Source organism: Ochotona princeps, chromosome 10 (assembly GCF_030435755.1).
Source record: "Ochotona princeps isolate mOchPri1 chromosome 10, mOchPri1.hap1, whole genome shotgun sequence".
NCBI classification, from domain to species: Eukaryota; Metazoa; Chordata; class Mammalia; order Lagomorpha; family Ochotonidae; genus Ochotona; species Ochotona princeps.
In genome coordinates, this window is record NC_080841.1 from 70,423,312 (window position 1) to 70,450,967 (window position 27,656).

At 40.6% G+C, this 27,656-nt stretch overlaps 1 protein-coding gene across 1 annotated transcript in view; it reads right to left on the bottom strand.

Annotated features, from left to right (window-relative positions):
* Positions 1-27,656, bottom strand: part of GPR158 (G protein-coupled receptor 158) — a 337,238-nt gene that overhangs the window by 292,184 nt on the left and 17,398 nt on the right. The window contains 1 exon segment of the mRNA XM_004588529.3: positions 12,744-12,849. Coding sequence (XP_004588586.3) covers positions 12,744-12,849 — 106 coding nt within the window.

Below are 27,656 nucleotides of genomic sequence, written 5' to 3' on the forward strand. Positions count from 1 at the left end.
CAATCAATCTTTATCTAGCAAATAACAGTTCTGAAAGTGGTTTTTAACATCACAGATTCCCTTAACATGTCTGGAAGAATCTGAGGAGTCTTGGGACCATCCTTGGAAAATATCGAATACACTGACATTTGCAGATAAGCCTAAGCACAGAGCCCAGCAACAGGGCTAATTCAGTGTGTGAAGTCCTCAATAGGACTAGAAATGCAGTGGGGCCAAGTCATACAAACAATGAACCCCGTCCTGCTTCCAAACGCAGGCCTAAAACCAGCGCTACAGAACCACCTCCCAGGGATCCTAGAACTGTAATGACCAGCAGGAAAGACTGCTTCTTCAGGCATAAGCCAGATTATACCAACAAGGTGAGAGTAAAACCCACTGAGGTCATTACATAATTGAAATTAGGTCCTGGCTTCACTTCCTGACAGCCATCATGGTGTGATGTGGAAAGCACTGGAGAGGGACAGCTGTCTTGCCTGAGCAGCCACACAGGGATACACAGATTATTTACATCAAAAAATAACTCCTTTCTGGAAGCAGAACAAGAGCTAAAGCCTATTAGAGTCCCCACCCTACTTACAGTCCCTTTGAAGTAGACCCCAACCATCTCATATTCCCTCCCCCCACGTCCCTACTTTCCTACTGCTAAAAATTCTCTCCATTTATATTCCTTTGGTTTTTATTCTCTCAAACCTACTATTCTCAAAGGCTTCTATTCTAGTTCCAGCCCCATTCTTACTCCTGTTTCATCAATTACATTCACTGTTCCCTACACATTTCCATATGTCTGAGCTTCTATTTTGAAACACAAACAATCTTGTGCATTTTATAAACAATGGCCACCCAAACTATGAATAATACAATGATTCCAAACCACACACATACACACAAAAAAATTACGTGGACACTTGTACATTACTTGGAGGACAAAAGCACCGTCAAGTTATCGCAATACTTTGTGTCCTGCTTATACCATCAGCCACCCACTTGTTCTTTCTCAATCTATAAGTCATGTAGAGGGAAAACAATGATAGATTGAGGATGAATGATAAATCCTGAAGGAATGCACACAAATGACCCGGTAAAGATAATCCCCAAAAAGTGGAAAATGAGGCTTTTTATCTTAGAGGAAGAGAAAACTACCAAGGAAGAGAGTTGAAAGCCTTCTAAATCAGCCAAGGGCTGTCGCTAAGCAACATGATTTGTCACTGTGCTCCAAAAGGGGACCACCAGGCGTCGGTAGCCTCATTTCTCCCTGGAAGCCATGACAAGTTTCCACCACACTTTATATTATTGTAACAGGGTTAGGGGGTGCCAGATGAAATCAGATTTGCTGTCATAATGGAATTTTTCCCACATAAGCTAATGATGCAGAGTTATATTTAACCCCCTCCCCAAAGTCACCCTCGGGCACCTACTGTATATTCTGACTGCTTCTCATATCTAGAATTGGACAAGCAGCAATTTTTCTGCTGCTGAAGATGACAAAAGATAAGATTTAACAAGCAGGGTTTTGTTTCCCTGATTGGCTCTGTTATAAATTTAACTACATGTTCGAAATGTGCTCACTAACCTCCTTTTCCATCAGAGATTCTCTCACCGAACTGCAAAGATAATGAAAGTCTGGTTACCTTGAGTTCATATCCTTTAGGGATGTGAATCAACCTGTTTGGCACAGCCTACGCACACTCACCTGCATTCGTACAGATCTCCAATCTTCCAACTTGACTTCACTTTGACTCCCAAGACCTCAGAGAAGATTGGCAGGTATGCAGATTGCTTTGTCTTCAGTCATGATTAGAGTCCAAAATTGACTTACATATTACCCTAAGTGCAGTGGATCCCCTTGGCCTCCTTGTACACAATCTTTTACCGTCTATTTTGTTAGATTCCCCTGCATTCTGATCTGTATTCTAATTCTTCACTACGTCTGGGTTCCTTCCCTTAACACAATCCTCCAAATGATTCCAAAACAACACAGACAGCCCTCACCATTCTTTACCAGTGAGGGTGGATCTCATTCCCTTAGGTTCTGCTACAGACTGGACATTCCATATCACCTCAAGTCAACATCACACATTGAACCAAGAGTACTTTCACTGGGAAGAAACTTTTTCTGCCACCATCCATACACCTGCAGAATGGAATCTTTATTAATTGATGTTAACACAGGCTTGCTTGTGAGCTTATCACATTTTCTTGGAAATTTCTTTTGGCCACTCAAGGGCTAGGTCTCTTGAAGGATCTCTACTTGGTTTCCCATACAAGAGTGATTTATCATGACCCTCAGTTCAATTCCCATGGATAGAACCATAGCAAGGCTAACAATATCAGCCATGGGTCATAGCCAGTTAAAGGTTCTTATCCCAAACAACCTTGTAACACCTATACTATCTTCCTGTGATTTAATTCCTGACCTAGCATACCAATTGCATGCCCTTAATGAACCAACTTAAAATCCCTCTAACTCTTAGCTTCGGTGTCTAGTAAATTGGAATAACAATGGAATCTACCTCACATGGTACTTAAAAAGTAAATGAAAAAGACTTAGTGACTGAATAAGTATTATCTCATACAGAGATCTAAAAAACTTTACATCAAGTAGGGCACCTTGCTTTCAGGAATCTCACAAACCTTTATACTTCAGCAAAAGATAACTTTATTACAAACCAACAATCAAAACTATGTTAGTTCCTCCTGAGTAGATCTTTGTGAGCCTTTTTTTAAACATTTAGTGTAGTTCAGAAAGTTAGTAAAACAATAACCTATCAAATCTATACTGAATGTTTTATATCTTGAACAAATTTGAATAGACAGTTCCTCCTTTGACTAATCCAATTGAAATATTTCAAAATATTTCAATATCTCAAATATTTAAATTCAAATATTTCAAGAAGATCAGAACAACAGATTCAGAAAGGCGGATGATACTTGACAGTGACTTGAGATGTATACTGAGGATTGAATTCAGGAGCAGATATCAAACTCAATGACCCGGTCAACACTGGAAAACAGTTCTCTCTCCTCCTGTATGATATCAGATTCCTTGGCAAGCACAAGGAAAAAAAAATAGATAAAAGTAAAATCAGCTCTGCTTTCTCTATTACCTCCTTTTTAACAGAGGTTATTCTAGATTTGCAATTTAATGTCACCTAAAAATATATATTTTTTGGCTTTTCCATCTCACCTTCACCAAAATCAGTCAGTCCTGCATGACCAGCTCAAAAGTGCTTAACAAATAACTGGAAATCAAATACTGTAAGCTAGATCAAATGAAGTTGACCACAATGAATAATTATTTGCTTTGCTGTTATCACAAAGAAAAATCAGAAAATCTCAGGTTTGGTAAGCAGAACCACACAGGATGTGAGATCTCAGGTTCCTGTAGCTACAAAAAGAATGGCAGAGTTCTTCAGGAGAGAATACCTTTCACTGCTTCCATTTGCTACATCCCAGAAGAATGGCATCTCAGCGCTGCAAGGAAACTTCAAGATCTCCAGTCCAACAATAGCACAGCCAGAATCGTTCCTGACAAGCACCCCATAAAACCATTATGTGACATCTCTCATTACTGAAAACACCAGCAGCAGCATCACCAAATGCTCATCCCAGAAATGTGTGATTCAAAATATCATCTCCTCTAGAAATATTTATACTGTTAACTTTTGAACAATTTGATGGGTAAAATATTACAATTGTGCTGAGTTACACAAAGTCTTGTGAAGTTCCTGTTATTTGAAATAAGCCATAGTCTAGTGCATTAAAAGGTAAAAGATTTATATGATCTGTAGAGAAAACAGGGTATTAGGTGCTTTAATTAAAAGTGGAAATATCTGCAGAATAGCTGCTTTGATATTTAAAGATGGTTATAAAATCTTTCATCAATCTCCTCTTCCCTGAGAAACCAACCTCAGTTTCTTTTATTCACTAAAAGGCAAGGACTAAAAGTCCTTAGCTAAACTAATATTCACCTCTGAAATGTTTCTCCTTCTTTGCCTGTCTGCATTTTAGGGTATGAGAACTGAAATCCACCATACCATTTTGGGTGCTTACTGATCCATTTAGGATATCAGGAGCTTTAAGCTCCTGCTAATCTAAAGAACAACCTAGGACCCCATTGGCTCTTGTGACTGTTCTTCAGTCACCCCACAGTACCAAACCACACACAACTTTCCATTCTTCCCCTAGACACTGATGCTCATGTGTGCTGCAAGTGGACCACTGCATCCTTCCTCAGCTCAGACAGAGTCTTTGATCCACATCCAGGGTCTTAACTTTATCCTTGGTCACTTTCATCTTTGTAGAGTTGCTCTCCAACCCCAGAAAAATCATTTTAGCCTCTGATTTTAGCATTCAATTAATGTGTTATTCTCAAAGATTTGTTTCCTACATCATTATCTAAGGAACTGATTAACTTTCTCACCAGCATAAGGCCTCAAAAAAAAAAAAAAAAAACTACGATAAACTACTACAACCTTCTCAGGAAGTTAGTATCACTCTACTCAATCACTTTCCTATTGTACAACTTTAGACTGAAATATAAGCCAAGCACTCTTAGCACTGCTGTTTCTCTACTCCATGAGAAAGCTGCTGTATTTTTCACAGACACTACTTTATGTAATACGTCTGTGTGACTAAGATGGTATCTGACACAGGCCAGTATTCCATACCTTCTGTTATCCTGCTCCCCAAGTGAAATGTAGCTAGTAATTTAAAACACCCCTTAATATGGGCTCATATTAAGTCTCAATGAATTGATTGAGCTGTATATTTTTCTTCCAGGAAACATTGAGAACTACAATGGCAGTAAAAACACAGGCTCTTGGATCTGATATAATGGATCAGTGGCTAAATTCTCACCTTTCATGTGCCAGCAACCCATGTCGGCGCTGCTTCATGTCCAGGCTGTTCCACTTCCTATACAGCTACCTGCTTATGGCTTAGCAGAGGATGACTCAAAACCTTGAGATCCTGTGCCTGTGTGGTAGACTTAGGAGAAGCTCCTGGCTCCTGGCTTCAGAACAGCTCAGCCCTGGCCATTGCAGCCACTTGGGGAGTGAACCAGTGGATGGAAAATCTTTCTCTCTGTATCTCCTTCTCTCTGAAAATCAGCCTTTCCAATAAAAACAAACAACCAGGCTATGTGTTAGGATGGGGGATGTTTGTCACAGGGGTTAGGATGCTGCCTGGGATACTTGCATCTCATTTCAGAGTGACTGGTTCCAGTCCCACCTCCTTCCTTCACTTCCAATCCAATGCACTGATGTGCATCCTGGAAAGCATCAGATAAAAATCCAAACACTTAGGTCCCTACCACACACAGAGAAGACCTGGCCTGCAGTTCAGCCCCTGGTCCCATCCTGGCTCAGCCCTGGTTCTGAACCAGCAAATCAATACTAGGAATAATAGTTTAGCAAAGTTTTTAAAGGTGCTTCAAAAAGAGAAGTCTTGTATATTTAAGTACATTTGAATGAACTAAAGTTAGAATTAGGTTGCATGAGACACTGTTATGAATAAGGATCTCGGATTCAATCAGAATACAATACGCCAATTAGCATGCAATTGTGCTTAACCAAAGATACAGAATGTTCTAATAGTGCAGACCTCTACACATCAACAGGTTTCCTACTAACAGTTTGTCCTTTTCCCCAACCACAAGATGGCGACAGTTGTTTGTGAACTCTTGGTTCAATAGTTGGCATCTGAAATCCACAGTCAGTTTCCCCTTAACTGATCTGTCAGCCACCTTAGAAGAGTGGGACTGGAATAGTAATTCCCAGCCTTGGTTTGGAGACAATTGCAGAATCTTTAATCCACATCCTCTCAGGGGCAAGGAGGGGAGGGAGAGAAGGGGAGAGGATCAAACAGAAAAATGTAATTACTTTCTGTTAATTTTAGAACTACGGATTATGTAGCAAAATGCAAGTTAGTACTTCACAGCTCCAGGAACAAATAGGGTTCCATAGAGAAGCAGTAGGGTCCCCTTCTATTAAGGCTAGCAAAGCCAGAATAGCTGACTCAACTGAAAGAAAGAAGACCTAGACAGAAACTGGAAGCTAACTTCAAACATCTGTAAGGCTATGCTACAAAGAAAAAAAGATCTGTATTTTCAGCTATTCCAGTGGTAAGAACCAAGAGTGATGGTTGTATATCATAGGGATGCCAGCCAACAACAAAGTGAATTATTTCAACAGTAACAATCAGCATGTGGACACCACTGGACACCTGATTATTGACCTAGAGTCTGTTTTTCAGAATGTGACTTACAATAAGTCATCACATATTGTTCTGGTCATGAGAGAAAAGAGAAATTTGGCAACAAATACAATGGAAATCGAACAGCTTAATGACTACCGGCATTTACTTCTCTCCATTTACTGGAGAACTGTTAAGGGTTTCCAGTGTGAAATGATAGCATAAATAAGTTTACAAGGTTCTCATTTATTTTCAGTTGAATTAACACATTAGATCATAACATTTCATAAGCCAAAATTCCCTTCAAGTTGGTCCTTACATGTCCCATGATGAATTTAAAGGCACTGTTACTGATTCAACTGGCCAATGGGATTTAGGGATTTGAAAGCTCTCAGAAATCTGTGTAGCTTGACTACACTGCAAACTCTACCACATTCCAGAACCAAGCTGTCCACTGTGCTTTCTAGTACAGCAGCCATCAGATAACACATGTCTATTAGACACTTGAAATTAAGTGAGTGAGGCCAGGGACTGGAATTGGTAAATGTGTTTTATTTTAATTGACTTAAATTTCAATCACAACACGTGTCTAATGGCTGGTATACTGGAAAGCATGGGTTCTAGAGATGGATAAAAGGCAAGTAACATCTGCACAACAAATTTTCTCAAAAAAAGGGAAGGAATGGTAAGGTAGCAACCACAAAATGAATGCTGATAGACAAGTGAGTGTAAGTCAAAATTAAAAATTGATCTATGAAAAAAGTTCTCTAAACTTTGCTTGACTGATCTGTCGCATTAGCAAACTATGCTTTATATAGAAAAGAGTTTTCAAAAGAGGAAGATTGGGCCCGGCGGCATGGCCTAGCGGCTAAAGTCTTCACCTTGAAAGCACCAGGATCCCATATGGGCGCCAGTTCTAATCTCAGCAGCTCCACTTCCCATCGAACTCCCTGCTTGTGGCCTGGGAAAGCAGTCAAGGATGGCCCAATGCCTTGGGACCCTGCACCCGTGTGGGAGACCCGGAAGAGGTTCCTGGTTCCTGGCTTCGGATCAGCACAGAACCGGACGTTGTGGTCACTTGGGGAGTGAATCATTGGACTGAAGATCTTCCTCTCTGTCTCTCCTCCTCTCTGTACATCTGGCTTTGTAATAAAAATAAATAAATAAATCTTAAAAAAAAAAAAAAGAGGAAGATTAACTCCTGTTTTCTTTGGAACTATGTATTCAGTTCCACCTCTTACATGCCAAAAGATATTCTTTCTTGCTATTTCAACCTGTTAAAAATTACACCTTTGAGATTCATTGACTTTTGTCTGCTGGAGTAGCAAGGAGTTAAGAACAGATTCTCACCAACACATGCCACACAAAAAGATTGAGATGAAGGAACACAAACTTAGGGCAGCATTAAGCCACTGCCCAAATCAGCAACAGCACAACCACAGCATGCAGCAGCAACTCTGCAAGGAACAACAAATCTGGTCATCTCCACAGTGAACAGCTAGGAGGTTCATTGTCATGCAAGGAGAAAATGGCACAACTTCTATTCATATTGAACTTTCTTATTTTAAAAAGAATGTATAAGTAATAAATTAAGCTTTGCTAATAATGAAGATATGGATTAACATGAATGTTTTCATTCTACAAGACCACACATCTGACAAGGCTTCTGAGGATATTCTGGAGGGAATCTGGGGATTTCAGAAACATTGACAAAGGCTACTTGGTCCCTCCATTTTCTTTCCACTTTGAATTTATTACCCTTGATAGCTGGTCATTTTGGTGGATTTACAGAGCTGATTATTTGATGCTATGGGATATTTACAATTCTTATTAATGAGATGATCTGTGACCCAGAAAATCTCCTCCATCAAAATGAAGTTCTTGTTTCAGAGTTTCAGGATAGATTCTGCTTTATTCTCTTACAAAGTCCAATTCTCCAAATATGCTGGCCTATCCTGAGAAAACAAGTGGTGGTCAATAGTGTACCTGCAGCAGGTATTAAAAACCAGCCCCCTTCAATGGCATAGCGCATAAAGCTGCTGCCTGTGGCACTGACATCCCATATGGATGCCTGTGCTCCACCCAGCTGTTTCACTTCCCATTTGGCTCCCTGTTAATGTACCTGGGAAAGCAACAGAAAATGGCCTACGTGTTTGGGCCCCTGCACCTCGTAAGAGACTCAGATTGAAACTCCAGGGACTTTGGTCTGGCCCAGTCCCAGCCACTGGGTCCACTTAGGGAGAAAACCAACAAATCATTCCCTCTCTGTCTCTTCTCTTCCTCTCTGTGTAATCTGACTTTGAAATAAGTTAATTTTAAAAAGTCTAAGCCAGTCCTCAAAGCAAAAGCAGCATTTTAGCAATCTACAGATAATCTTTTGATGTGAGCATTTTGGAACTGGGTAGTTGAAACTGTTTGCAGTATTAAATGATTTCTATTGCCAAAAACTACAAATACTCACATAGATCTACACTCTAGACTTGAATATAATGCTTTTCAAATTTAATTTTAAAAGAGTCCACAGAAAGAGATTCAGTGAATCTTAACTATCCCTTTAAAATATTAAGGATAATATTCTAATCTGTTTACAAGTACCAAGTAAGATCAAATAAGATGAAAAATTACCAGTTGAATTTCTGCAAAAATATTTGCAAAACTGATACACAGACCTTAAAAAATACTAAAATTTATCAAACACAGCCAACAATTTATTTCTTCAGTTTGGATTGCTACATCTTTATGAAACATTTTTTTCAATGATGACAGATACTAAAACTAAGTATAAAAATAAACTGAACTTAGACAACTCTGAGTCACTGTGTTACTAAGTATCAAGCTAAGATTTTCTGAAATGATGACTCAAGATAGATTTTTGCATTCTTGCTAAAAATCTTGTACAGGTATGAATTGGTTAGACACATGGCTCTCACTAAAGATATAACTATTTTTGTAAAATAATATAACTAGGAGCATGTATGATGGCTCAATTGGATAATCTTCTGACTGCACATACCAGGATCCCATGTGGGCTCCTGTTTGTGTCCTGGCTGCTTCATTTCCTCTCAGCTCCCTGCCTGTGGCCTGGGAAAGCAGTGGAAGAGGGTACAAAGTCTTGGGACCCTGCACCCATGTGGGAGAGCCATAGAAGGCTTTTGGCTCCTGGCTTTATATTGTCTCAGCTCCAACCATTGCAGCTATTTGGGGAGTGAACCAGTGGATCGATGATCTCTCCCTTTTTTTCTGTCTCACCTTCTGTCTGTAAATCCGCCTTTCAAATAAAATAATAAATGTTTTTTTTTCTTTATTTTTAGAGCAGAAGCAAAGCCAACGGATAGTTTCAGAGCAAAACTATTCATTCATTTTGTCCTTTAAATAAACTATTGTGTAGGAGAAAGTCTTGTGTACTCAAAACAAATATTTGCATGAAAATGGGACAAGAATGAGACTGCTTTCAGAGACTGAAAGCAGGATCAAGTCCATTTTTTAGGACTGTAAATCATTGAAAAAGTCAGCGAAAGCAGCCAGCTCATGGTGTTGATTCAGAAGTTATTAGGTTCCTCAAAAATACTTAGTGGGTTCCTTGAAAATCTAAACTCAATGAGGAGTTATTGTCCTAAAATTTGTTTTCAAACCTTTCTAAAACTCTGTAAGATTTTTGTCCTTGGCCCCATACCACTCAATGAAGTCCCTCAGCCGATCTATTATTCTGATTTAACCCAACCCTACAGGCAGAAAAGCTAGAAAAACTGGAATTTTGAGGTCCTTATTTTCCCCTACTCTCTAAGCAGCAAGAATGTTAGACACTAACAAGATAAAAAACCCACTTAAACCATGAGAAGTCTCAAGGTCTAATTGCATGAATATTCATAAATGCAGGCCCTTGCATCCTACAAAAGTGCCTTAAATTCTTCCTTCTAATTGAGCCAATCCATAAGGTTGTCCTCATGGTTAGTAACTGAAGATGTGTTAACAAAAAATGAAAGAAGGCTACCTTGGATAAGAGGTGCTCCCAAGCAAGAGCATCTTTTTCTTTTTGATTTTTCCCCCAATTAGCAAAAAGTTTCAGGTCACGTCAACATAGAGAAGAAACTGAAAGAGTCTTCCTCGTAACCAGTCAAAGATAAAGTTTGGGCCTGTTGCAGATGCCTAGGTGACTGGCATCAAATACAGGACCTTGAAGAAGCTCAAAGACAAGACTGTGAAAGATAGACGTTTCCAATGGCTCTGAGAGCCAATTCCAGGACCCCAAAAAGCCCTACTCCTAACTCCAGTACCTGAGCAGGAATGGAGGTGGGATGGATCAAAAATCCAAGTCAAAACAGGCACTCTGGTGACGGAATCTCTTTCTACGTTCTCAAACAAAATTCATAGAACTGGCTAACCATTGTCTCTTAGGACATTTTTCCAATAGAAATTCATTAAAATAAATTTTCCTTATAAAAATCCTCAAAGTTACATATTTTACACATTTCAATCTGCTCTTTGTTAATCAGACTAGAGGATACTATTTTATCTTCAAACAAAACGTTAAAAAGACACAAAACCCCTGGGAGTGAGGTGCGGGGGGGGCGGGGAACCTAATAAAACTGCAACACAGACAGAAGTTTCCAGACAGCAAGACTATTGAGCTATTCAGGTGCACCACTGAAACAAGGTTCTACAGAAATGGGTACAGAACAAAGTCCATTCCAAGGAAACAAAATGCTATGAGGCCATACACATGTATATGTCCTTGGCATGCAGACAAAAACATCTACCAAAGCAGTGGGTGAATTTCACATATTCAACAAATACTGGAATCATCTGAGAGCAAGTAGAGGCTCAGAACTGTTCAAACCCTTAAGAACAAACAAGAAAAGGAAGTACAATACTGCTCTTAACTATAGTGAATTAACAAGACAAAAACACACATATAACTGGGTGGAAGAACAGTCAACTGGCAGCTGTGTAGAGGTATACAAAGTTGTAGGAATGTACTTGGATTTTTAGGGAAGTGGGAAGAAGGGCTCAAGTGCTATAGTAAAGATAAGAAATCGTCTCAAAGGGCAGAAGGGTGGGAGTGGGAGCTGAGCGAGGTGTGGGTGGCTGTGGAGAATTATGAAGAGTTATTTTGAGTTTGGAAGTGTAGGACCACCTGCACAGTATGTGTCAGGGCACTGTGGCATATGCACATGGAAAACATGCACTGTGCACATACGCATGTCCCCACACGCCTGTCCGCCTGTACACATGCTTGCGTGCATTCCTAGTTGACAACAGAGATCACTGTCTGTTCAATTTCCTTCTGATTTTAAATTTCTCACCTTAGACTCACATTATTTTGCACTATGTGCAATGCCTTACACAAATAACAAGAATTCAAAGATGTAGACTGTTATGTAAGGGGCAATAACCCCTTCTATTTTAAATAAATCAAGCTGAATTTCCTCACAAATTCATGGAATCAGTGGTGAGTGAGCAGTGGATCCATTCAAGTTCAGACACTGAAAAATCTAGGAGAACTTTCTTGGGGTGTAAGGAATCACAGTTCAGAAGACACTTAAATGAGCATTGGGAAGGAGACAGAGAGCATGGGAATTTAGGTGGGCAACAAGTGCTCATCGACCTATTGAAAGCCAGTAACAAATTTCCTCACGCGAAAATTCTAATTGAGAAAGAGAAAGAGCAGGGGTTGTGCATGATTGTTCCAAGAAACAAATAACAGTATATATAAAATGCCCAGAAAACAAGGATCCCATAGAACCTGCACCTGGACTGTCTAGGCACAATATGATTACTTAGTCATTGCAGATGACTATATTCAGAGAGTGACAGTGATAAAGGGTTCACACCTAGTTCCTTCTGTTTTCAAAGAGCCTCCATAATGAAGGTCAGGAACTTCACTGTACATCTGTTATATAATAGAACTCACTCAATGGAACCTCCAAGATGGAATCCTGAAGGGCCCCATTCTTTTGTAAATGATAAAGGACACGTGACAATCTCATTTCCAGAAGCATAATCACTGCACTTTTACCTTATTAACTAGAGACTCTTGAATCAAGCAGAGATAGAAGACGAAAACTGGAAAAACACACACAAACATACATAATTGTCTACCAAGCCCTGGTGTGGTAGTTTTCAAGTTTTCCCTCCATATCATTTCCACTGCTTCTCTAGCAGATGGCCATGCATCTGAGCGAATACCACCAACGTTTCAAGAAGCAACCAGATTCACACAAATGTGCCTAATGTGGCTGACCCTCCTGGGACTGCTTTCTCACTTCATGGTTATTTTAAATTTCCAGTCCACTTCAAAGAATTGGGTCAGACTTAATTAAGGACATAACTTCAGGCATAATTTTAGCTTTGGTCTGCTTATAGTTCCCACATGAACAGCTGAGGGGACTTGTCTTCTGCCTCTTTCGAATCTTTTGGCAGCACAGAGACCAGAATAGATGTTTTTTCCCCCAGGAAAGCACCTTTGGTGCATTTATCACACAGACATGACCTATTTCGAAGTGGGACTTTGCTGAGCCCGATTTCCGAGCATCGACCTTCCGCGTTCTTACCTCTGAGTTGTTCAGGTGGCATTTATGAGTTCCTGAAAACCAGCCATCATTTGAGCACTGGTCAATATCCACTGTTTGAAGATTTATGTCAATTTTCATGACACCCCTAAAAATACAGAAAGATAGGGAACAAATTAATATGAGCCTTTACAGTAGCTAACTGTGACATCTACGCTGCAAATCAGACCAATCTGTGCAAAGGATGCACTCAGATTTTTCCAACTGCCCACTTACATTCAACTAAAGTATACCAAATGAAAACACACAGCAGGATAACATCATTATTAGTTTTAGAGAAGTCTTAAAAGCAGAAAAGCATCTACGATCCTCTATCTTCATCTCCTCCTGGAATGCCTGGCAAGTAACAGGTGTTCCACAAATAGTTGTTGATTGACTTGAACTACGGATAATATTGCTCTGGATATAGCAAAAAACAACTTAGGAAAACTTGGTTCTGAAATACCACCTATTCCCAATGCTGCTTTTTATTAAAGTACATTAAAAAAGAAAAAAGGGCCCGGCGGCGTGGCCTAGTGGCTAAAGTCCTCGCCTTGAAAGCCCCGGCATCCCATACGGGCGCCGGTTCTAATCCCGGCAGCTCCACTTCCCATCCAGCTCCCTGCTTGTGGCCTGGGAAAGCAGTTGAGGACGGCCCAATGCATTGGGACCCTGCACCCGCGTGGGAGACCCGGAAGAGGTTCCAGGTTCCCAGCTTCAGATCGGTGCACATCGGCCCATTGTGGCTCACTTGGGGAGTGAATCATCGGACGGAAGATCTTCCTCTCTGTCTCTCCTCCTCTGTGTATATCTGGCTGTAATAAAATGAATAAATCTTTAAAAAAAAAAAGGGAAAGAAAAATAACCTTCATCCTTTTTTCTTCACTTATGTCAGGGCCACAGTGGGGGAGAACACGAGGTTGGCCAGAGCCGCCAGTACCTCTGAGCACCTCTTGTGTCTCGCCTTCTAGCACCATAACCTGAAACAGCACTTTGCCTTATCCCGTGGTCTACACCAAGGACAAGCACATGCAACATCTGCAGAAAACGATGATAAAGTGTTTTTCTTCAGAATCTGAAAATAAAAACACTGCATCTCACATGGTCATCTGAGAGGCGTCATTGAAAGAGAGAACCCACAAATTCATCGCTGAAACTGAATTTTTCAAGGAGACTCAAAATTTGTCTAGAATGGCCCCATTTTCTCCAACCAGCCTCCCTGCCTTTACCTAATATCTGTCTTGCACTGAACTGCCATACCTGGACTCTACTGAAACAAATATTTTGTATCACGGACCTTGAAACCTGTACACCAGGCCTGGGATGTAGCATAGCAAATTAATCCTCCCCTGCAGCTCTAGTATCCTTATGGACAACCAATTCAAATCCAGCTGCTCCACTTCCCATCTAGCTCCATGCTAATAGCCTGGGAAAGCAGAAGAGGATGATGACTCAAATTCTTTGGTTCCTGCACCCATGTGGGAGAGCTGAAAGAAACTCCAGGCTCCCAAGTTGAGAGGCCCACTCCTGGCCTTTGTGGATATTTGGCGGGGTGATGAAAAAAACAGATGGAAGACTCTCTCTCTGCAGCTCTCCTTTCTACGTAATTCTGCCTTTCCAATAAAAAGCAAATAAATCTTTAAATACACACAATGCACAACACATTCCCAAAGTCCCACACCCTCAACTTAAAACTATGTTCATTATATTAAACACATAAAACATAAAAATAGACCCCAAATGCTTATTTCATAGTTCTTGTGGCTATAAAATACATCCATGGGTTGTCAAATAAATGCAAGCAAAACGACAAAACTAACAATCATTAAATTAAAAGTATTTAGAAAAAACAATGAGTGAGCAATAGTGTAGCACAGTGAGCTAAGCTGCCATGTGCAATGCTGGCATCCCATATTGGAGTGCCAGCTCCAGCAAGACCCCACTCCTCTGCTTCAGGTCCAGCTCCCTGCTGGTGCACCTGAGAAAACAGTGGGAAGACAGCCCCAGTTCTTGGAACCCTGCCCACATGGGAGCCCAGGAGAGAGCTCCTGACTTTTGCCTAGACTTTCCACAGCCATCCCATCCATTCAGAGAGGGAAGCAGTAGGTCGAAGATCTCTCTCCTCTGTCACTTTTCCTTTGAAATAAATTAAATACATACATCTTATAGGGGAAAAATAATAATTATGCTTGGGCAAAAGTAAGTCACCTCTCAAAAAAGAAATTTGTTCATTTTATTTTACTATACTATATAACTCACTTATCTTTCAAATGTTCTCATTTTTTAACTAATGTGAAGTTTTCCAATAGAGTGACTTAGTATTACTTAGTGACTCAGTGTCACAAATCACTCGATTTCCTGGTCCAGCTCTGTGCTTTTTTCTAAATTGTGACAAAGTACAAAGTGCAAAGGAGACACAAATATAAACAGGGACACTAAGACAAGAAACCCTCCTGCCAGCTTTTGTTTACCTAGATAACTCAGAGTGTGCTTAATTTCTCAATTATGGAGATGGAAACCCCAAAATTATCACAGAAAGCAGGTTAATTCCTTCTGCATGCCAGAACCTGTTATGTAATATATGGCTACGATGAGCTGTAATGCCATTAAACAAAGATTCCTGTGATGGATAACCGGATTCCCAAGCACCTAATGCCTTAATCCAACACACTCCTTTGCTCTTTCAATCAATATCCAATGTCCAGTTCGTGCATGTCACTGCTAAGCTGCGCAGCAGAGGATTCAAGGCAAACCATGTGGACATTTCCTCAAGGAACACAAAAAGATATAAGGTATGTTTTAAAGTGTAGAACGTTTAATGAATAATGGAATTTGAAAATCTGTCCCTTGGGGTAAAGTCGTGATGACTGATGGAAACAGTGATTTGCTGACTGCCCTCACTCCATGGCTTTCAGAAGAACCACCATCCATCCACACAACACATGCTAATTACGGCAGTCGCCTTGTGCTTCTGCTTTGTACTCTAAAAACCAACATATCCATCCTATAAATATTTGCTGAATGTCTACTATAAACCAGAGTTGTTCTTGGCATTTGAAATGCATTAGTAAGCAGGGGGGAAAAATCTGGTTCATGGAATTGAAGTATAATAAAAGACATACAAATTATGGTTACAATAAATAGGTAAATAATACCACTGCAGGCAGGTAAGAAGGTGAGAGCAGGAGAACAGATTAAAAATGTTTAAGGAGTGGTCAGAAGGAACTTCCCTGGGGTAAGATTTCTAACTCAGTACACTATGAAGCACATAATTACAGGGTCCCTGTTTCACAGCAATTAAGACGACACTTCAGCCACCCACACCCCATATTGGAGAGGCTGGTTTAAGACAAAGCTCTGCCCAACTTCCTGCCAATACCAGCTAGGGCTCAACAGAGGATGACCTAACTACCTGGGTCCCTGCCAGCCCGCGGGGGAGACCCAGATGGATTTCTGGGATCCTGGCTTCAGCCTGGCCCACCTCTGGCTGGTCTGACATTTCAGTCTTGCTCCATCTTTCAAATAAAATGAAAATAAATTATGCATAAAACTTTGGTTTTTTTTTTTTCTAAGCTATAATTCTAGAAGTTTATATATTCATATCTTAAATCTACAGATCACTGCTGTCTGTGGCAGCTGGGTATTCTTTCTCGAACGGCTCACTTACAAAATATTCTCAAGTAGCAGACCAATCAAAAAACACATTTTCCCCCCATTGCTATCCCTAACAAGTTTACTTAGACCCAGACTGGGTCTCTCTCTCTCTGTCTTTTCCTCTCTCCCTCTCTCTCTCTCTCTCTAAGGTTTATTTCTTTTACTTGAAAGTTAGCATTACAAAAGGGAGAGAGAAAGAAAAACAGATCTTCCATTTGCTGGTTCATTGCCCAAATGGCCACAATGGCCCTAGCTGGGCTAGCCCAGAGCCAGCAGCCAGGAGTTTCCCACATGAGTGCATTGGGCCGAGGCTTTGGGCCATACTCTGCTGCTTTCCCAGACATATTAGCAGAGAGCTGGATGGGAAGTGGAGCAGCTGGGGCCCAGAACCCATAGGAAACTTCGTGCTCCCTCAGGACCTCAAATACTTTGGGGTCCCTTTTGACTTGAGAAATAGGGATTTTCATGGCTAGGAGAGTTTGTCCCTTAATGCCAAGTTCATCTATGGAAACCAAAAAGGGCAGAGCGGCCTTTTAACATGCCCAAGTAATGAGGGAGCTGAGCCAGGCCCAGCTGGGTCAGGGGCACTGACTCATCCTCATTAGAGCCTCCCTTGCTCAGCCTTGGTGCCAAGGACATACAAGGCCCCCTAGGGAGGACACCAGACACTTCCCATACCTAACTGGAGAATTCGTGTGTTACACTAGGCTGGAGACATAGAAACACCCTCCTGGTGGTGAACACTTCAGTATCCCATCCATAAGGGCACCTGGGTCTCCACATTCCGGCGCACCCTGGAGAGCCAAGCACACATTCCCTGCTTCCCCTGGAGCCAGCGGCTCTTGAAAATACAGCTCCCTTGTCAAATAAGCTCAGGTGCCTCTGTTAAGCTCCAAGAGAGTAAGAGTGGCTGCTCTGGGATGACCTCCAGGGAGCAAGATGAGGGGAAGCTGACAAGTGGTTGGTGGGGGAAGGCAGGTAAGGTGGCCTCCAGAGACTAAAAGATACAGCAGACAAAGCAACTGGGCCCCTCCCAAGCTCCTGGGGGCCCAGTTTTGCCACAGGCCAGCAGCTGTCTCTGCTTGTCATCAAACAAGACGAAGCAATATGGCCAAATACGTAGACACTAGAATTAGTAGACAGGTTATCAGGCAAGTGTGGAGTTATTCACAGGACACAGAAATCATTTTGCTATCGCATGCACAGAATATTTACCAAATCTTTATTCAAAATTAACTGGATTGCACTTCAAAGGGAACCTTTAATTACAAGGTCTCCACAGTGTACTCTGTTGTTCATATTGCATCACTATTATGAGTTTTCTTAAATCATGATATGTTCGGGAAAATAAAGATAAATTCCATAGGGTAAAAAGATATAGAATTAAATGCTAGTGAAAACACAAGAAAAACACCATGGAATACTGCTAACGTCAAAGTAAATTCACTGGGGCCGGCACTTGCAATGCCAGCTTCTAACACTGGAGTCCCAACTCTAGTTCCGGCGAATCCATTTCCAATCTAGCTCCTTGTCAATGTGCCTGAGAAGGCAGCAGATGTTGCCCCAAGCGCTTAGACCCCGCCACCCATCCATGGGCCATGGCTGTTGTGGCCCTTTGGAGAGTAAACCAGAAAACAGAATTTCTCTTTTTTCCCTCCATCCTTCCTTTTTCCCTCCCTTCTTCCTTTCATCTCTTCCTCCCTTTTTCTAACAGTCTGCCTTTCAAATAAAAAAAATTAAAAGAAGTCCATTTGCTGTTTAAATATAGTTATCAGTAAATAATATTTTTAAAATCCTAAACATTTAATTCAAAAAAGGAGAATATCACAGAAAATTTCAAAACTCAAATGCATATCAAAATGCAGAAGTCAATAGAATGAAGAACACAATAAAAGTGAGCAAAATAACAAAATGAAAATCAGTTCTTTAAACACACATCACCACTAATATCTTAGTTTCTACATCTCATATTGTAATAAAAATAAGTGAGAATTCCTTGGAATAATCACTAGTCCCAGGCCTGCACAGGAAAAATATAAGATATTCATCATCTCATAATGTCAAAATAGGCATGTCCAAAGGACACAGGAGCCAACACAAGAGTTCCCCATTTCCAGTGTGCAGCCAAATGATAACAATGGATTGGAATTCAGAATGTAAGTCTATGTAAGTCCATATAAGAGGATTAAATTAAAGAGGAAAAGGGGACAATTTTTTCCTTTTTTTTTTTGTTTTTAAAGATTTATTTTATTACAAAGTCAGATATACAGAGGAGGAGAGACAGAGAGAGGAAGATCTTCCGTCCGATGATTCACTCCCCAAGTGAGCCGCAACGGGCCGGTGGCGCCGATCCGAAGCCGGGAACCAGGAACCTCTTCCAGGTCTCCCACGCGGGTGCAGTGTCTCAGTGCATTGGGCCGTCCTCAACTGCTTTCCCAGGCCACAAGCAGGGAGCTGGATGGGAAGTGGAGCTGCCGGGATTAGAACCGGTGCCCATATGGGATGCCGGGGCATTCAAAGCGAGGACTTTAGCCGCTAGGCCACGCCGCCAGGCCCGACGACTTTTTCTTATAGAAGAACATCAGTTGGTTAAAAAAAAAAAAAGGAATGGGGAAATAAAGTCATGACTAGAACACCAAGGTAAATATTGCAGGCATGGCCTCCTAATGAATCCCAGTAACGGGAAAAACTTCAAGGAGTTCTCAGCTCCCTTGAGCAACCCCAAAGTTTCTATCCCCAAACACTCCTTACTGTAGTCACCTTAACGTGGGTCCCAAAGTTAGGGAAATGGAAGTTACTTCACTTCCCCTTGAGCGTGGGCTTACTTTGGTGAATGGCTTCTAATGAATAAAGAATGGAAGAGGGTGAACAGTAACTTCAGAGTGAAGAAACCTGACCAACTTGATGCTTAGCAAGTGACCAAAGTTGACATTATCAACAATATTCAGATACCAGGTATGTCTGATATGATGCAGTGAGAAAGACTGCGCTGCATCCTGCCATTGTATCCTTCCCAAAAGTCTGTAACCCAGTGTTATCATAAGAAACAAGATCTAAACTGGAGGGCATTCAATAAAGCAGCTGATCAGGACCTTTCAAAAGCACCAACACAGGGTTGACAACATAAGAGAGTATCTTCAAAAGACAGATGAGAGGAGACTAAGGAAACACGACAATGAAATGAGAGGTGATGGATCAGTTTACAAGGATGTCATGATAAAATCCCTCACACTAGATGACTCAAATAACAGAGCTTTCCCATACTTTAGGCTAAAAGCACAACATAAGGCTGGCAAAGCAGGGATGGTTTCTTTTCATTATCATTATTATTGTTTGTTATTATTACTTTATTATTTTGTTTGCTTAAATTGTAAAGAGACAGAAATCTCCCATTCCTTGGTTTACTCCCCAAATGGCCAAGTCAAAGCCAGGAGCCAGGAACTCCATCTGCGTCTTTCACATGGGTGAAGGAACTCAAGTATGTGAGCCATCAGCTGCTGCCTCCCATTGTGCACATTACAGGAAGCTGAATCAGACCCCAGAAGCTCTAATATGGAAGGCAGATGCATCGATGTACCAAGCCATTTCTTAACCACTAATGCCAAATGCCTGAACCATGGTGGTTTCTTCTGAGCATCTCCTTGGCATGTATCATCATGTGGACTTGCTCTGTGCTTCTCCCTGCCGATTTCTTGTAAGAATGTCAGTACTAATTGGATTATGGTCCACCGTAACGCTCCCATTTTAACCTAACCACCTGTAAAGACGGTATCTCCAAATGAAATCACATTGTAACACTCGGGTTTAGAACCTCAGCCAGCAAGTTCTGAAAGAATATCATTGAGCTCATAATACATGATATCCTGCTTTAGGTTCTGAGGGAAAAAACGGACAGTAATGGAAAAGCTGAGGAAATCTGAATAGTGTGTAGTTTACTTGATAGTGTTGTACTAATCATTAGTTACTTAGTGTTGATTATTTTACCATGGTAGGTCAGATGAATTATAACAGAAAACTAGGCAAAGACTGTATGAGAACTTTCTTAATGAAATTTACTAATCTGAAGTGCTACAATTACTTCAAAATAGTTTGAAGCTTTCTGGTTATAATGAAAACTGGCTCTTTAATAAAGACCACTCCAAAAATTAAACAGAATATTTGCAGTCAAAAACATGCCCATAAACAACACTTAGGGAGGGCCGGCTCAGTAGCCTGGAGGCTAAGAGTCCTTGCCTTGAATGCTCCAGGATCCCATATGGGCACCAGTTCATATCCCGGCTGCTCCACTTCCCTTCCAGCTCCCTGCTTGTGGCCTGGGAAAGCGGTGGAGGATGACCCAAAGCCTTGGGACTCTGCACTCACGCACTAGACATGAAGAAGCTCCTGGCTCCTGGCTCCTGGCTTCAGATCAGCTCAGCTTCAAAAGTGAACCAGTGGATGCAAGCTATTTCTGTCTCTCCTCTCTGTAAGCCTGACTTTTCAATAAAAATAAATAAATCTTTTTTAAAAAAGCAATACTTAGAAAGAAACACCATTAGGATTAGTGATTCTCTAAAAAAATAAAATTCTAGAAGAGAAAGATAAACAGAAAATATAAAATGCCTGACATGCCCCAAGAAAGAGTAGAAAAGTTGAATATATGTAAAAACTTTCCGTAATTCACTTCTCAGAGAAGTTCTGGGCCTAAATGGATTCATGTATGAATTCTATCAAACTGTTTCACAAGTTTTCAAAAACAAGAGCAAAAACTATTCATTTTATGTAAATTTGATTTTTTAAAATGCAGCCATATTTTAACTATACACATAGATTCAAGAATCCTAAAATATTGGCTAGAAAAATGTTAAAATGTATGAAAGTGGTTATACATCGTAACTGGGAGGAATGTATAGCAAGAATGAAAGGATCTTTTAGTCCAGAAAAGAATAAAATTCACTATGTTAATAAAAGGAAGAACATTTATTTCAATAAATGTCAAAGAGCATTTTGCAAAGTTCAATACCAAATTCTTCAAAATGGCAAGCTAGAAATAAATTTTACTAACTTACTACAGCTTATCTCTAGCAACATTTTATTAAAAGGAAAAAAATTTTTGGATGTTCTCTTTAAGGCAGAATATGCTTACTATAACACTGATATTATGTAACAGCATTGAAAAATCCAACCTATAATACGAGAACTCGGGCAAGCATTGTGGTACAGCAAGTTAAGCCCCAGTTTGGGATGCTGGCAACCCATATAAGAGCTCTGGTATGACTCCCAGTTACTCTGCTTATGATTCAACTTCTTGCTAATGTGTGTCCTTGGAGGTAGCAAGTGCTGGCTCAAGTACTTGAATGCCTGCCACTCATGTGGGAGAACCACATGGACTTCCAGGCTCCTGGCTTCAGGCAGGCCTAGCCCTGGCAGCTGTTGACATTTAGAGAGAGAACCAGCACATGAAACTTCTCTCATTCTCTCTCACCAACAGATGGGAAACCCCCCACTTTTTGTTTCTCCCTTTCCGCCACTATGCTCTTAAAGTAGGTTAAATATAAAGTAAATGATTGGATATGATATAGCAAAAAAACAAAAACAAAAATGAAACCAAAAAATTAGCTTGCTAGTATTTAATTTAGTAATATAAAAAGCCTCTATGGAAAAATTTTGAAAATTATCACAGGACAAAATAGATGAGCTGAACAAATGGAAAAACACTGATGACAGGGGATAGTTATCGCAATAATAATACCAATTCTTATCAAATTGAGATATGATGCACATATCCAACCAAAATTCTAAGTAAATTTTTAATGCACAGCCAACCAAAATTCTAGGTGAATTTTTATAAGCTTAGTATTTTACTTAAGATTAAATATAATAATAAAAGTTATCTATGAAAAAGAAAAGAGGGGAAGAATTCACCAAACCAACTATTTAGACCAATTAAACCTACCATTGTGGATGTGAAAAGCTTTGGGACAAATAGGAAGTTCAGAGACATACAAATGTAGGAGGACATTGTGACCCTAGAAGGTCAGCGAGCACAGGATTACAATTGATTGGATAATATTTGTATGATAACAACCCAGGATTACAATTGATTGGATAATATTTGTATGATAACAACCGAATGGATACCTTTTGTATAAGTGATTGGATATCATTTGTATGAGAACAGTTGAGTGGACAACATGTGAATGAGAACACTTGGTAGCATACACGAAACAAAAGGAGTTCCAAACAAAAGTATAGAAACAGTTGATGGGTTTTGTTGATAAGCTCAATACTTCCTCCCTTATCCCATATGACCCTCAGTGTATAAAGTCTGATGCCACTTATAAACTTTGACTTTTGACCATCAGTCAGAGTCCACGCATGTTATTATCGGCTCCGTGCACCATGTCCATCGCTGTGGGACAGCAACATACAGATATAAGGCATTTACACATATATGAATGATAAAAGATAAAACTGTATTTGGGGACATGGCTCACTGAATGGATGAAAATAATAACTGGATTCCTACTCAGTTCTACTGTACACAGAGGAAATTCAGAAGACCGTGAAAGGTAAAATTATGGAATTAAAGCTGATAATAGAAGAGAATATTTTGGGGATGAGATATTGAAAGATTTCCTAAGCAAGACTCAAAAGAATAAGCCATCAGACAAATTACTGACTCAAAAACCTCAGAAAATGCCTAAAATTCCATTCGTGAGTAAGCAACTATGAACAGTTAACTAACTAGTCTAAAACCGATAAGAGGTTTGGATAAGAAAGCTATGGTACATCTACTCCATGGAATACTACTCAGCTATTAAAAAAAACAAAATGCAGTTCTTTGTGGCCAAATGGGCCAAACTGGAAACCATAATGCTAAGGGAAATGAGCCAATCCCAAAAGGCTAAATACCACATGTTTGCCTTAATTTAAGATGATATGATGTTATGTATAACATGTTATGTTTTGAATGTTATATGTTGTGTATAAACTAAATTGAAGTGTAGGTGAGGTGGTCACAGAAGGTGGCTGGGAACTCGCATTTACTTTTACCATATTGGTTACTCATTACTATGTCAATTAATTCCATAATGATGTAAATTTTTGCTGATGGTATGTTGGAGCTTTCAATTGATCGGGATGATACTCTGCTGGCTCTGTCTTCAGACCAGAGAGGGTATACCTAAGAAGCCGTTGAACTTGACTGGACAATAAGATGCTGGACTCTATGTTTGGTATACGCTTGCAATGGGGGAATCTCAACTGAACTTGAGCTGTGGTTATGCAACAAGGTGGAGGAATCCACCATGGTGGGAGGGTTTGGGGAGGGGTGGGAGAACCCAAGTATCTATGTAACTGTGTCACATAATACAATGTAATTAATGAAGTTAAATAATAAATAATTTTAAAAAAACAATACAATAAAAAAATAAAATAAAACCGATAAGAAATTAATATCTGAAATACACTATTTTTGGTATCAATTCTAAATCAAGCTTTCTTGCTGTAAAAATGTAGAAGATTCTAGATTCCTATGTGTCTGTAAGTTTCAAATAGTCTTGTTTGGGTATCTTCCTCACTCTCTCATCCTGAGAAATCACAGTTCACACAACATGCAGCACCTCTCTCACTGAGCTCAAACCCACAACCACAAGAACTGACAGAAAATAATGGGAAGCTCAACACACCATGCATGACCTTACTGAAGAAAGACTCAGTGTTCCCTTGCTTAGCAGATATCTGGATCATTTCAAACGGATGCTAACTTTCCCTTGAACAGAACTAATATATGCACCACAAGTGACTAGGTGAACTAAGACATATATCAAGATACCAGACGACCTTTGGGTACCAAATACTGAGATAAAAGATTATGTCAACACTCAATCACCACTTTACATATCTAACACCTTACGCTTATAAATAACTTTCTGGAAAGAATCCGAAAAGGAAGTGATATCTTAGTTTTAGAAGTAAAGAAGAAACTTCCCAGAAGATACTTATCTGAAAACATTCAGCTCCTAAATGTTAGATAAGGAACCTGAACCCAGAACTTGATTTCAAGTCTACTAATGATTCTTTGGATCACAACTAGTTCATTGAGTATGTTCAATAGAAACAATTTCAGTATCAATATTCCAGAATACTCTGTAAATGAACATATATGCATGTGTGTGTGTGTGTGTGTGTGTGTTTATACTAGGTAGTATTGTAGATGATATGCATAAAACATTATGGTCTAATGAGAATTTTTAAAAACAAAAGTAAAGATACAAGTTTTGCATTCATTCACCAAAAAGCACACTAAGTGGTAAGTGTGCTAGTTACAATGTTAGATTAAGTGGGGCGGGTAATCAGTGTGGCATTACAAGGGTGTAGTCAGTCTTACAACTTGGTCTCTATGTTGTTCTCAGCTCTCCAATAAGACACTGGGCTGGAACTATCATCTTTAGGAGTGGTCAATCCAAGAGGCAGATAGAGATCATTAAAGGTTTTGCCTTAGAAGAGGAGCCGATACAGTTGTACACAGATCTAACGTAGCAATCCCTAAGTAAGAATAAAAAGAAGAAATGAAGTTTATATTGTTACACATGAAAAAGTAAGAAAGCTGCCTAACCAGAGCAGCAAGTGACTTGCTCTACTGTATCACATCCGCTAAGCAATTCAAAAGCCATGACCCAGTCTCCAGGATTAAGGATGGGTTAATTAACCTACATCTTACAGTGAAAGCAAGTTTTAGATCTACCTAACTTGATGTTTTTGTTGACAACAACATGCTAGAAGCCCAATGTGTCTCTCTTACTTTTCAGTGTCCCCCTCCCCACCACACACACACATAGAGTTTCCCATAGGACCAAGTCTCAATGCTGAGAACAATGGTGCCACAGGTAAGATCATTGGCAGGAAACAAGTCATGTGTACCAATAGAGTGTACAGGGTGTGAATTTTGCTTCTTTCTTTTCAAAAGCCTCTTGAGTACAACCATTTCACAAGTGGTCCATCATACTGAAAGGTTCTGCTTTCCACTATTTCTCCTCTCGCAATTACAGCACACTCATTAGGAAACAAAATTTTCTCTTTTCCAAGTATCTCCATTTCTTAATGCAGCATTTGCTAAAACTAAAGCAAAGGCAGGAAAAATGACCTTTGAAAGTTCACCACAGAAGTGCGACCAAAGGCCATTAATAACTTAGCATAAAGGAACGTGAAAAATCTCTTGAAACAGTTACTAAACCCAACCAATAATAAACTATGTGACTAGTGAGCAAAGTAAATGTATTCTATAAATACTGCCCCATACAATTGAATATACTAGGTAGTAAACATTTTAAATTTCCACAATGGTTTGTTCCTTCCAATTCTCAAAGTATACTTAAGACTCAGAGAGTCCACTGGAGAGCGTGAGCTGGGATGGGGGTAGATCAAACTAGGCAGGACTACAGCACCTGTGCGCCTCATGTAGAACAGATCAGAGAAAAACCAGGCTGGGCTGATTATTCCTACTGGTACAAGCATAAATTAGAGTGGGTGAGGGTTGTTGGCGCTTAGTCACAGCATCAGCTGGCAGAAGCTGGCACTGGAGGCTGGTTCTATCAAGTTAAACTACAGAACCACCTGGAGAGTGCATAATCTGGGAGTGGGAGTGACCTGGGAGGGAAATAGTGGGCTCCTCCCTCTTGGGGTACCACCCCCCACAGGAGGGCATGAAAACTAGGATGGGGGCTGGGGTGGCTAGACAGAGACACCCAACAACATCCATGAAGCCTGGATAGTTGAGCTGGTTAGATGGAACAAGGTTTTAATACCCATTGACATGTATGAGAGCAGAAGGGGATGTGGGACAGACTAGACTAGTCTGCCACACATACTGGCAAACCAGGGTAGGGGGCACGCCTGGTGGGGATTATTGTGGGTCGCTCCGGCTGGGCTGCAGCTCCCACTGGCTTATGTGAGGGCCGAGTATGTGCTGGGCAGAACCAGCCTGGACTGCAAACACCCATTGGTTCCAGTGGAAGACAGGGATGGAAACAGAACCAACCCAGCAATTGCAACCACCAGCTGATCGTGGTGATGGACTGTGCCTGGCCCTGTGCTTGCTAGAACATATAAGAATCTGGTCTGGGAATACCTCAGACAAAGTTTCTTTGGGGATTCCCCCAATTGAGCTTTCGGACTCAGAACACTAACTATCAAATGACAGAGGACAGAACAAGTCAATCAACCACCTCAGCTATATGTTGGCAATGAAAATACTGGGCAAACGGAGACTATATGATGGACTATGTCAATCAGTGGATTCTCCAATGACTGCATCGTGCTTGGAGTGGTGAGATTGGCAGCAATTCAGAACTGTTGAACTATCAAGACCACTTCAGCAAGACCCTCAGAGCATGCCCCACATCTGGGACCTGGGGTGGGTGGGTGGGCCTTCTCCCTTAAAATCTCCTTTTACGTAAGGTATATTAAGGAAACAATAAAAAGAAAAAAAAAAAAAAAAGACTCAGGGAGTCTTCCTGAAAAAGGTCCATGGGAGCGCTGCGGTGTGGCCTAGCAGCTAAAGTCCTCGCCTTGAATGTGCCAGGATCCCAAATGGCTCCACTTCCCATCCAGCTCCCTGCTTGTGGCCTGGGAAAGCAGTCAAGGATGGCCCTATGCTTTGGGACCCTGCAACCCGTATGGGAGACCTGGAAGAAGTTCCAGGTTCCTGGCTTCGGATCGGTATAGCACCAGCTGTTGTGCTCACATGGGGAGTGAACCATCGGACGGAAGATCTTCCTCTCTCTCTCTCTCCTCCTCTCTGTATATCTGCCTTTCCAATAAAAATAAACAAATCTTTAAAAAAAAAAAAAAGGTCCATAGAAAATGTACATTGTGAAAGAAAAACCTTAGGCACGGATTTCAAACTAGTTCTACATCAAAATAAATATATCGTTTCATTCCCTTTTTCATGAATTTTTAAAGTCCCCTCCTTGCCAAAGGGACCTGATAGAGAAAGACAAGTGTCCTGAACTTCCCTTCAAGATATTCCTGGGTATGCTGAGAGTCAGCAAGAAAGAGTCCATCTATTTGTTTACTCCGTAAATGGCCACAATGGCCAGAGCTAGGCCAGTCCAAAGCCAAAAGCCAGGAGCTTCCTCCAGTTCTCCCAAGTGGGTGTAGGGGCCAAAGGCCTTGCACCATCTTGTACTGCACTCCCAAGCCATAAGCAGGAAGTTGGATCAGAAATGGAGCAGCCAAAGCATGAACCAGTGCCTGTATGGGATGCCAGCACCTGCAGAA